Source organism: Odocoileus virginianus, chromosome 10 (genome assembly GCF_023699985.2).
Source record: "Odocoileus virginianus isolate 20LAN1187 ecotype Illinois chromosome 10, Ovbor_1.2, whole genome shotgun sequence".
In the NCBI taxonomy this organism is placed as follows: domain Eukaryota; kingdom Metazoa; phylum Chordata; class Mammalia; order Artiodactyla; family Cervidae; genus Odocoileus; species Odocoileus virginianus.
Genome location: NC_069683.1, coordinates 1,586,344 through 1,598,798, shown reverse-complemented (window position 1 = coordinate 1,598,798; position 12,455 = coordinate 1,586,344). Strand labels below are relative to the sequence as shown.

Genomic DNA, 12,455 nt, shown 5'->3' with positions numbered 1-12,455 from the left:
TCCCAAAGGAACTTTATCATCATAAACCCCCTCCCAAGGAGTTCATCATCCAGGGAAGATGGACTCAACACAGGTTAACACCGGACAGACCCAGATGAAGTTTATCACAATCACATCTCCCACCTGTCTCCTAAGGGCCCGTTCACCTTTCCTAAAAATCACTTGCTGTTCCTGAAGACAGCTGTCCCCAAACCATTTGGCACCAGGGACTGGTGTTGTGGAAGGCAATTTTTCCATGGTCCAGGGAGCATGGAGGGATAGCTTTGCAATGATTCAAGCATGTGGCATTTGTGTGCATTTTATTTCTATTATTATTGCAGCAGCTCTCCGTCAGATCATCAGGTATGAGATCCTGGAGGTTGCAGACCCTTGCCCTAAGGAGTCTCCATGTGGCACTCCTCTTTTCCTATTAAGAGGATATTTGAGCCTAAATTTTAAAGCCAACCTCTTTAAGCTATTCATTTCCCCCTAGCTCTCTCTCTCACATACATGAAATAGACATGTTTTAAATGTGTCTTTCTCTTGTCGACCCATCTTTTATTACAGAGGGTCACAGTCAAGCTCTGAGAGGTGGAGGGAAATTATTTTTCCTCTTCTGCCAAGCTACAAACCACTGTGTGTGCATTCTCAGTCATGTCAGCTCTTTGCGGCCCCATGGACTGTAGTCCACCAAGCTCCTCTGTCCATGAGATTTTCCCAGCAAGAACGCTGCAGTGGGCTGCCACTTCCTCCTCTGGGAGATCTTCCTGACCCAAGACTTGAACCTGAGCATCCTGCATCTCTTACGTTGGGAGGTGGACTCTACCACTGAGCCACTTTGGAATCCTATGAACCAATGTAGGTTGAGATATAATGATTCTGGCTACGGTTGGTCCCGGTGGTGAAGACTCTGAGCTTCCACTGCAGGGGACCACAGTTTCACCCCCAGTTGGGGAAGTTCTACCAGCTATGAGTTTCGGCCCAAACAAACAAATAAAAAAGTATATAATGATGGTATAAGTACAGGTTAAATCAGGGATGTGCTCAGGGTTTTCCTAGATTTTACGTCCCCTGCCAGTTTCCTCATGTCTTTGATGATTCTAGGTCTTCTCCAAGCTACCAGTGACCACTGAAATCGCTCAGTCGTGTCTGACTCTTTGCTTACGCCATGGACTGTAGCCTACCAGGCTCCTCCATCCATGGGATTCTCCAGGAAAGAGTACTGGAGTGGGTTGCCACTTCCTTCTCCAGGGGATTTTTCTGACCCAGGGATCAAACCCAGGTTTCCCACATTGCAGGGAGATGCTTTACTGTCTGAGCCTTCCAAGCTAAGCCACAGAGAATACATACATCCATTGCCAGGTGAGGCAAACCCAGGAAGAATCCTTGGTGAGAAGTATCACAGGAAAGGCAGGGAGCATTCAGGAGGCAGTGATTCCCAGGTGCCTGTGGATGGAGGGGAGGAGGGAGAGCTGGCCTTTGATCCTGCAAGTCCCTCGGTCAGGTGACTCAGGTATGGATGGCAGGGTGGGGGTGGGGGTGCTCCCAGAGGAGACAGGAGTTACTTAGATAACTCAGAACCCCCATCAACTCAAATTCAGGATGTCGAAATCCCAAAGTCTGGGCTGCCCCTGATACCGGGGCTTCTCAGGTGACTGAGCGGTAAAGAATCCACCTGCTAATGCAGGGTTCTAGCCCTGGGTCAGGAAGATACCCTGGAGGAGGAAATGGCAATCCATTCCGGTCTTCTTGCCTGGAAAATTCCATGGGCAGAGGAGCCTGGTGGGCTACAGGCCACAGGGTTGCAAAGAGTCAGCTATAGCTGAGCAAATGAGCACGCCCACCCTTGGTACTGATCTATAAAGAGACCAAACTGAAAGTCCCCCAGACCCTTTGACTTATCTGGCCCTTAGCTGGTATACTATTGCTTAAATCATTGTATTCCTCTTCTCCCCCTCACATTCAGAGAGGTTTCAGAAAACAAGTTCAAGGAGATGAAGTCACTTGTCCAAGATCACAGAGCCACTAAATGCCATGAAAGTGAAAGTGTGAAAGTGTTAGTCGTTCAGTCGTGTCTGACTCTGCCATTCCAGGGACTGTAGCCCGCCAGGCTCCTCTGTCCACAGAATTCTCCAGGCCAGAATAGTGGAGTGGGTTGCCATTCCCTTCTCCAGGGGGTCTTCTCGACCCAGGGATTGAACTCAGGTCTCCTGCATCGCAGGCAGACTCCTTCCACCTGAGCCAGCGGGGACTAAGCTCCATGCTCTGCCCCAAGCCCTGCTCTGCTCAGCCTCAAGTCCCCGACTGCTTTTGTCTCTGCTGCCTCCTTCTCTTTGACAAGCAGCGTGACAGTGTTCAAGCAGCATGATTACTTGGTGTTTGTCCTTATTTAAAATATATATCCATATGTAATGCTGCAGTTAATAATACTGTGGCTCTATTGAAAGGACTTTATTCCTTAGTGGTGCCATTGAGGATCAGTTTGCATTCATCCTCGTTCATTCTAGTCCGTTCTCAACTAAGCATCTAGAGACACACAGGGAGTGAGATGAGACTGAAACTAAACAGGACACTGAGGAGCTCTCTTGGGGACAAAACTTCCTACCTGTCCCCAGTTTCTTATTTAAAAAAATAAGAAAGAAAGGACTTTCCTAGTGGTCCAGTGGTCAGGGACCCACCTGCCACTCCAGGTCCAGGAATGCCCCACATGCCGTGAGGCGACTGAGCCCGTGTGCTGCTGCCCCCGAAACCCACGCGCCCTAGCAGCCGAGCTCCGCAACGAGAAGGCACCGCAGCGAGAAGCCCAAGCACTGAAACTAGAGCGGCCCCCGCTCCCCACAACTAGAAGCCCGCAGGCAGCAGCGAAGACCCAGCACAGCCAAAAGGAAAATAAAAAATTTCGAATTTTAGAAAGGTTTTTAAAAATTTGAAAAAAAAGGTTTTAGTCTTCTAGGCCTTCCCCAAGTTCCAAAGAGCAGGCTCAAGCAGCTATCAGGAGAGAGTCACAGGACCCTGAGCACCTCCCGAAGGGCTGCAGGTAACAGTCCGATGCGCATCTCAGTTACTCTCCCCCTCCCCCAACTCTGCCCTGCTGGGGGATGGCTGCCACTCGTGGACCCCAAGGTTGCAGGCACATAGATCCGGGCTGGTTGGAACCAGAAGGTGGACATTGCCGAGATTCCTGTTGCCCCACCACCAACCCATCAGAAGAAACTCATGGACTCTGAGGTCCTCACCCCAAATTTAACCTTTCGAACTCTACCCCGGAAAACTCTGGGGGAGTGAGGGTCTTTTCAGCCTGAATTGCCCATTCTCCTGGCCCGGCAACCTGTAATAACCCTTCCTGAGTTCCGAACTCAGGACTTCTGTGCTGGCTCAGTGGGGGAGCATCCTCCTGCCAGTACAGGGGACACGGCTTGAGCCCTGATCCAAAGACCCCACAAGCTTCAGAGTGACTAAGCCCATGTGCCACACTACGGAGCCTGCACTAGAGCCCGAGAGTCACAGCTACCGAGCCTGCGTGCAGCAGCCACTGAAGCCCGAGAAGCTCCAGCCTGTGGTTCCCAAAACAGAAGCCAGGCCATTGCAACAAAGAGCAGCACCGGCTGACTGCAGCCAGAGAAAGTCCGCACCGGCACCAGAGACTCAGGGTAGCCGGAAAGAAATACTCAACAAATAAAAAAAAAAAACCTCTGGTTCTTAGGGTCACAGCATCGCGCACCGGAACTTCGGTTTGACCAGAAGACCCTCCAGGCAGGGGCCAATATTCAGCCAGTAACCTCCAGAGGCCTGCTGCAGCCCGTGAGCTCTCCTGTCTTCCCCGGCCCCGTGCAGGGTGTTAGGGATCCGGGCTGCTTCTCCCGCCCGTGTGCCAGGGACTCGCTTGTGAGTCCTCCCCAGGCTCTAAGCTGGAATCCCCACGGCCCACGGCTGTGAGGCAGGGTGGTGAGTGGATTCAGCCTGCAAGTCAGGACCTGGGGGCTAAGATCAGTTCCCTGCCAAGTCTACCTCTGTGTGACCCCGTTTTCCCTGAGAACCCCTTTCTCTGCAGTAAAATCAACATATGGCCCAGCACCAGACATGCAAAGATGTCTCTGTGCCTGGGTGCACATGGCTGAAAGGATATACACCCAGTGATCACAGTGCCTATTTGTGGAAGGTAAAACTGGGCGAAGGAGGCTTTTTCATTTATCTAATCTCTTGACTCTTTTCATTTTCCATAAGAATCATTTGTTGTGATTTTTTAAAGTGAATGGGCTTTCCCTGATATCTCAATTGGTAAAGAATCCGCCTGCAATGCAGGAGACCCGGGTTAGGTCCCTGGGTCGGGAAGATCCGCTGGAGAAGAGATAGGCCACCCACTCCAGTATTCTTGGGCTTCCCTGAGGGCTCAACTGGTGAAGAATCTTCCTGCAATGCGGGAGACCTGGGTTTGATCCCTGGGGTGGGAAGATCCCCTGGAGAACGGAAAGGCTACCCACTCCAGTATTCTGGCCTGGGGGATTCCATGGACTGTATACTCCACGGGGACCCGAAGAGTCAGACAAGGCTGAACGACTTCCACTTTCACTTAGCTGTGAATAGCTAGAAAAGTCCTGTTTGTTCCTGTTTTACAAGAAGTCACACTTTTTGTCCATAGTCCCGCAGGGCTACAGCATCTGGTTTAAGACCGTCCTGCCTGTGTCTTCCTTATCCTGCCGTGGGAAGTTGGGGGACAGGAGTGCTGGGCACCCATTGACCCTTTTAATCCCTGAGTCTCAGCCAATGCTGCCCAGGCTGGTAAGGAAACATCCTCACAGTTTTCCTTGCTTTCCTCCTGCTGGCATCTGATCCCCACTGGCAAATGCTACCACTCCACTGAAGCAGGTCTATCTTTCTTCGGATCCACTGCTATCAAATGTAAGAGTTATCACCCAACGTGGTAAATACCCAGCTTCTTTTGAATTTATGACACAAGGTGCTTGTTCCTAGGTCACAAGTCCAGACTGTGGGAAAGCAGCATGAGGACTTGTCCTTGTCACAGGAAGATGCACTCAGAGCTGGGGGAGAGCTTTACTCTGAGAACAGTCTTCTCCCTGGCAATCATCCCTCCCAGATTACCTTATGATAAACCGGTGACACTTCTGGATCAAAGAAATGCAAACATAAGCACGCAAAGAGATTGCAGGGAACCCCAGAAGGGCACTAGGTTTGGATTCACACCAACTCAGCGAAAATGCAGACCTTGAGCCAGCCCCTGAGCCCATTCCACTGAGCAAACACCCTACTTCGTGCCAGGAAACGTGCTGGGCATATTTCATCAGTGGCTGGAACCTGAACACTTTGTATCACTTTCATCGTGGAGCAGACGAGGGAAGTGGACTCAGAGAAGAAAACCATGCTAGTAGGAGCATCCAAATGATGAAATGACAGAGTCTGGGCACCAACTCGGGAAGGTGAGGCTGGTATCCACCCCTCAGGGAAGGGAGAGTCTTGCATCTCCCACACAAGGTAGGGTGAATAAACCTCTGCTCCCAACACACCACTGCCAACAGGTGTAACTGGAGGGACATCACTGGTCAGGTGGTTCCCTATGCCCTCTCCAAGAGCCTTCTTAGGACCAAAAGTCCTCAGAGAGACAAAAACCAAGAGGTCCCCGAGAGGCTACTACAGTGCCTAGTGGGAGCTGGCTAGGGCCCACGGCCGGGATCAGCACCATCGAGGCGGTGAAGCAGGAGGTCCAGGTTCCATGGCAGCAGGCCGGTGATGCAGGCGAGAGCGCTGAGTGCCTCCAATGGGAGATGCAGGGAGAGAGGCGGGCCCAGGGCAGGGCAGACTGAGGTGGCCTCCTTGAGCCTAGGATCCAGCTGGCTGAAGAGGAGCTGGACTGAGCTCAAGAGCGCCTGGCCCCTGCCCTGCAAGAGCTGGAGGAAGCCGAGAGAGCTGCCAGTGAGCCCGAGAGAGGCCTGAAGGTGTGAAAACTGAGCCTTATAAAAGATGAAGAAAGAAATGGAACTCCGGGAAACCCAACTCAAAGATGCTAAGCACACTGCACAAGAGGCAGACCGGAAGTAGGAAGAGGTGGCTTGTAAGCTGGGGGTGCGAAGAACTGACTCCTTGGAAAAGACCCTGATGCTGGGAGAAATTGAAGGCGGGAGGAGAAGGGGACGACATAGGATGAGACGATTGGATGGCATCACCGACGCGATGGACATGAGTTTGAGTAAACTCTGGGTGTTGGTGATGGACAGGGAGGCCTGGCGTGCTACAGTCCACGGGGTCACAAAGAGTTGGACACGACTGAGCGACTGAACTGAACTGAAGCTAGGGATTATGGGGGGACCTGGCAGCACAGAGGAGCGAGCCGAGCTGGCAGAGTGCCACTGTCGAGAGATGGATGAGCGCATCTGACCGATGGAGCAGACCCTGAAGTGTCTGAGTGCTGCTGGAGAGAAGTACCCTCGAAAAGGAGACAAATACGAGGAAGAGATAAAGATTCCTACCTATAAACTCAAGGAGGCAAAGACCGGGGTTGAGTTTGTTGAGAGATCAGTAGCCGGGCTGGAAAAGACAATGGACGATTTGGAAGAGAAAGTGAAATGTACCCAAGAGGAGCATCTCTGTAAGCAAAGGATGCTGGGGCAGACGCTGCTCTACCTGAGCGAGATGTAGAGTGCCCGTCGCCCCCTGCCGCAGCTCCTCCCCCGACCCCGACTCCCCTGAGAACAGCCTGTCTGAAGCTCACCTGCAGACTGAGGACTGATCTTCATTTAACTGGAAGCCTGCTTCTCTCCTTCTGCCACCTCTCCCACCCCCACCTCTGTGTCCCTTTTGCCAAACTGTCTCTGCCTTTCCCCAGAGACCCCAGCTGGGCTAGAGGTGGAACACCTTTGGGGATCAAGTTTAAGGGAATGTGAGCACAGTTCGAAGTGTCTTTAAAAGCCTGCTGTGATGTACACATTTTGTAATTACCTTTTTCTGTTGATGTAACAACAATTTGTAAAAACATTCCAGACAATTCCACAGTTCTGAAGCAACAGTCTAACCCCTCTCTCACTTTTGGAAGGTAACGTTTCGGCTTAATGCATATCGCCTTCTCCAGCAGTTCAGTTCATTCCCTCAGTCGTATCCGACTCTGCGACCCCATGGACTGCAGCACCCCAGGCCTCCCTGTCCATCACCAGCTCCCGGAGTTTACCCAAACTCATGTCCATTGAGTCGGTGATGCCATCCAACCATCTCATCCTCTGTCGTCCCCTTCTCCTCCAGCCTTCAATCGTTCCCAGCATCAGGGTCTTTTCAAAGACCTTCTCCATAGGGGAGGGGAAAAGGTATGGGCCTGCCTTACTGAGAGCCTTTCAGCCCAGAAAAAGACTCTATTTGGGCAAACCTCATTGCTCTGGAAAAAGTACATGCCAAACCACAAAGATGATTGCAGGAGGAGTTAGCCAAAAAAAAAAAAAAAAAGTGCTGTTCCAGTTTTCTACTTTACGGTATCTTTGAAACTTTTTTTCTCTCTTTTTTCATCAGAAGTGACCCAAGAAATTTAAGATGGTGAAAGCTCTGAAACCAAATCTTTGTCCCAGCTCTACCCTGCCTCAGCTCAACCTGAGCTCACAGAGTGGATCATGTGGCCCTTATGTTGAGGTGAACACATTTGCTCTCCTGCCTCCTTGAAAGAAAGGAAAGTGTGTTTTGCACTGATTTAACCATAGGAAACTCTTCTCATCACCCTTTTCTGGGTCTGAAGCTGCTGTCTCTAAAAGTGCCACCTCACTGTGGTTTGTATCGGTTACTGCTGGAGAGCTGGAAGAGCTTGTGTACAAACCTGTTTATAAACTTTATATTATTTTGGAACTTTGTTTCTTTGGGTTGGGGCGCACGGTGACCCCTCTGGCTCTGAGAGCTCCCTACAGCCTGTGGGCTGGCAGCGTGCTGATCTTTCAGTTTCTTTCCCTACCCAATCCCCCCTTTCGGATGAGATTTCAGTGAGGTCTGCTAGGAGAGTATGCTGCAGCTTAATTTCCTTAAAGTGTTCTTTCTTTTGGTGTGGTCTCTTTGGGGATCCACCGGGAGAAAAAACCAATGGTGCAGCTGTTCTGATACTGAAAACTGATAAACATTTTTTTGAAATAAAGAACAAGTCCCTCCCTGATGGCTCAGATGGGAAAGAACCTGCCTGCAATGAGGGAGACATGGGTTCGATCCCTGGGTTGGAAAGATTCCCCTGGAGAAGGGAATGGCAACCCACTCCAGTATTCTTGGCTGGGAAATCCCAAGGACAGAGGAGCCTGGTGGGCTACAGTCCACGGGGTTCGCAAAGAGTCAGACACGACTGAACAACTCAGCACATACATTTCCCCTCCAAAAAAGAAGAAGAAGATCCTGACACTGCATAGAAAGAAGAAGCCCTAAACCAAGATCAGTGGATGGAAACTGTGCTTTGGCAGCAGATGAGCCTGGATTCAAATGCTGGCTCCAAAGTGAACCTGCGGTTTTGGGTACTTTACGTGACTTCTCTGGGGCCTATTTTCTAATGTGTAAAAAGAGACTATCATGTGTGTTAGTCGGACTGTAGCCCGCCAGGCTTCTCTGTCCATGGAATTCTCCAGGCAAGAATACTGGAGTGGATTGCCATTCCCATCTCCAGAGTAACTTCCCAACTCAGGCATCGAACCCTGGTCTCCTGCATTGCAGGCAGATTCTTTACCGTTTGAGGTACAGAGAGGTCAGAAAGAAAAAAGAGAGAGAGACTGGTGAGAGTTTAAAATGGGATTATAAAGCCCTAGCCTAGGGTATTTAGAGCAGCTGATGATCTCAGGGAGGGGGCCCTAGAGAGCTCCTCGAAAATACAAGGAGAGGAGAAAAGTTCTTGGGCCCTGGATAGTCGGTGGGTCTTCAGGTCATCCCCCGGTCTACTCTACCCAGCCCTGACCTCAAGCCTGGAATCAGCTTCACGCGCCTCGGTGCTTGTGATAAGAGACCGCCTCGCTCCTCTGTTGGGAGGACTTCCGGGAGAGGCGCCTGGGCGGGGCTGCCGGCTTGGGAAGGGGCCTGAGTGGGGCTGAGTCCCTCCGGGCTTTGAGGCTGAGCCTGTTTCAGCTCCAGGCCGGGGACAGCCCCCCTCAGCGACCTCGGGGTCCTGGAGGAGATGAGGGGCGGCAGGCCGTCCCGGGTAAGCTGGCCCCCGGCCCTGGGCCTGGGCCTGGCGCCCCTTCTGGTCCTAATCTGGGCTGGGCCAGGCGGCAGGGCGGACGGGGTGCCTTGGGGCTTCCAAGGCTGCAAGCAGCAGCTGAATGTGTCGGTGCTGGGGGCGCTGCCTGGAGTGGGCTGGGGCAACCTGCGCAACACAGAGCTGGGGCTGGTGCTCGGGCACGCCTACTCACAGTGCCTGACCACCGAGGACGGCGAGCACCTCATCCCCGACGGCATGCTGGCGGTGCCGCGGCGCGAGAGCGTGGTGCAGACAGCTGGGTCAACTACACTGACGCCTGGGCGGCCTCGGTCAACGCGGACTCCTCCTTCCTCTCCATGCCCAACGCAAGTTCTCCGTGGACTGCCAGAACGTCCGGAGGCACAGCCTGCAGTACCAGACGGTCACCACCCGCGTGCAGCGGCGGCATAGCATGTACTCCGTGAGGGTCCGGGGGACCCCCGACTTCCACCCCGACTTCCGGCAGCGCCTGCTGACCCTCAGCGACCACCTGGAGAGCAACCAGACCCGCGAGGCGGAGCACCTGGCGGAGATGCTCGTGCTCGCATACGGCACGCACGTCCTCACCGAGGTGGAGGTGGGAGCCACCCTGGTGCAGGAGGACCAGGTGAGGCGGGAGCTGGTGGGCCACGAGGAGGAGGAGGGGCTCAACATCAGCTTCGCCGCCTCCGCCTTGTTCGGCCTGAAGGTCGGGGTGAGCGACGCGGTGTCCTGGGACAAGCAGAGCCAGCTGGTGCAGGCATACCAGCGGGGCACGGTGGCCTCCAAGATACACAGCCGCGGGGGCCCGCCCTTCTACGAGGGCCTCACCCTGCAGAAGTGGCAGGAGGGCGTCGCCAACCGTCTGGTGGCCATCGGCCGCTCGGGCCTGCCGCTGCCGGCGCTGCTGCAGCCCGAGGCGCTGCCCGAGCTCCCAGCGCCTGCCGCGCGCCGCCTGGAGGCGGCCGTGAGCGGCGCCATCGGCCGCTACTACGCGGTCAACATGCACCCCGGGTGCGTGAAGCGCGGGGCCCCCAACTTCGACCCGCAGGCCAACGCGGACGACGGCTCGTGCACCGACGGCCAGCACGCCAACTTCAGCTTCGGGGGCGTCTTCCAGGAGTGCGAGGCCATCAGGGCCCCGAGGGGGGCCGCCTGTGCGCACCCTACACCACCCCGAACCCGCTCACCGGTCGCACCTCCTGCCCGGCCAACTACACGGCCAGCCTGCTGAGCAGCGAGGTCAAGGTGTGGCGCGAGAGCAGCCACGAGTGCTGGCTGCAGTGCCCCGCCTGCTTCCTGTTCTTCACTTGCTGCCGGAAGGTGTGCGGCTTCGTGGAGGTCCAGCGCGTGGTGCACGTCGACGCGTCCTGGTGCGCGCCCTCGGGAGCCGCCCCGACGGCCGCACCGGGGCCCGGGCCTGCCCCTCGGCCTTCTCCCCGCTGACCCTCCTGGGCGGCCTCAAGGTGTGCGTCAGCAGCGACTGGGAGCTGGGCGCGGCCCACGCGGTCCCCTTCGGGGGTTTCTTCAGCTGCCAGATGGGCAACCCCCTGGCGGCCCGGACGAGGGGCCAGGGCCCCGAGCTCATGAAGGAAGTCTTCAGCCTGAACGTGGCCGCGGACAGCCCCGTGGCCTGCCCCGCGGGCTACAGCCAACACCCGGCTTACCTCAGCAGCGGCTGCCTGATCCTCTACTGCGTCCGGGCCGGCTTCCTCCTGGACCCGCAGCAGCTCGTGGTCCGGCTGCCGCCCTTTGCTGCCCGCCCCGGCCTGCTGGGCAACAGCAGCGGCCGCAGGGCCTCGGTCCTGGTGGACGCCAGCGGTCAGCAGGCCTGGGTGAAGCTGCAGGGCTCCGGCCGCTGGCGGCAGGCCGATATCCACGACCCAGCCCTGGCAGCGCTGCTCCTGGGTCAGGGGCGTTCCCGGCCCAGTGCTGGGGCCATCGCGGGCGCCTGCCTGGGGGCCGTCGTGGGCGTGGTGGCTCTGGGTCTGGCGGTAAACTGGGGCTTCAGGCGCTACCAGAAGCGGGGTTACAGGAGTCTGCCGGAGGGCATCCTGGCCGAGGAGCAGACAGTCTATGGGACCGCAGAAACCACTGCGAGCCCAGCTCCGTCTGACCGCTCAGAGAATGCCAACAATTCTGTCTAGACTTGGACCAAACGGCAGCATCCTTCGCCCCTAGTCAGAGATTTAGTCCAGTCTGTTTCTTCCACTGCCTGGGTAACCAGATGTGAGATACCTGCTCATAGAATGGGCCCCACTTTCTCAAGGTTCAAGGACTAAATTGTACTTTCTCAAGTCGTGCCCCAAATCGCCGAATTCAAGCTCAATTCCTGGAACAATCTCTTTCCCTAAAGCCCTCTTGTTCTGAGCACCCATGCCCGCGTTCTTCTTGCCATAGTCTTAGGTTGGGCACTTTCTTTGTTGCAAAGAGCCAATAAACCCAGCTTTGTTAAGTTACAGGTGTGTTCCTGGTGTTCTTTGGTTGGGGATGGGACGGGGCAGGAGGGGAAGCAACAGAGAAGGTAGAATCAGTACTGACCCCAGGACACATGATGTGGCTTTGTGTTAGAATTTTTTTTTTTGTTAATTGTTATAAAATTCATTTTGTCCATTCGTTTTCCCAGAATCATTGCCTTGAATCCCCAAAGTTCCCTCTTGGACTCGTTTTAAGTTAGAGGGTCTGTTATTTCTGTTTTCCAAATAGGGTCTGACCTACTTGTGGATGATAGAATGAATTAGGTTGTTTTTTAATCACTTTTTTAAAGCAAATTTTTTAAAGACAGAAAATGGTATATTGCATGAAACAGTTACAACGATTATTTTGTGAAATAAGTTAATCACATAAAATTGCCCAAAACCAACCATTTTAACTCACCCTAAAATGGCAGGTATATATACACATATATATGGGATCACAATGTAAAGTGTGATGCAAACTATGATCACACTCAAAAGACTTGAAAGCCATGGGAAAACTCTTCCATTTCATCCTCTATTCTGTGAAACTCAGTTTTGGAAAACTCAGAGTCCTCACCCACGGTGGAAGAGGTCTCCTTTTGCAGATTCTATTTTTCTCCAGTACACCAGAGTAAATGTCATTCTTTAATCCAATACAAGTTTTTGGGGGCCAGTGTTCCATTTGTAATGTTCTTGCAACAAAAGCCTCATCACGATTTAAGCCCAGAGTGTGGGTCTGGTTGTCACAAGGACAAACGCAGAGTGTCCCATTAAACCCTATTTAACCTTGAGACCACAGGACCTGCAGGACCGAGTCCAGATGGTTTCCTCATGTGGGACTTTTA

At 53.8% G+C, this 12,455-nt stretch overlaps 1 protein-coding gene and 1 pseudogene across 1 annotated transcript; both read left to right on the top strand.

The window, feature by feature from the left end:
- The first annotated feature begins 5,955 nt into the window (after positions 1-5,955).
- LOC139037219 (tropomyosin alpha-3 chain pseudogene) lies at positions 5,956-6,630 on the top strand (annotated as a pseudogene).
- A 2,479-nt stretch (positions 6,631-9,109) lies between these two features.
- On the top strand, positions 9,110-11,298 carry LOC139037218 (macrophage-expressed gene 1 protein-like). Its single transcript, XM_070473711.1, has 3 exons — positions 9,110-9,418; positions 9,504-10,308; positions 10,475-11,298. The coding sequence occupies exons 1-3, from the start codon at positions 9,110-9,112 to the stop codon at positions 11,296-11,298; spliced, it is 1,938 nt and encodes a 645-aa protein (XP_070329812.1).
- Positions 11,299-12,455: the final 1,157 nt, after the last annotated feature.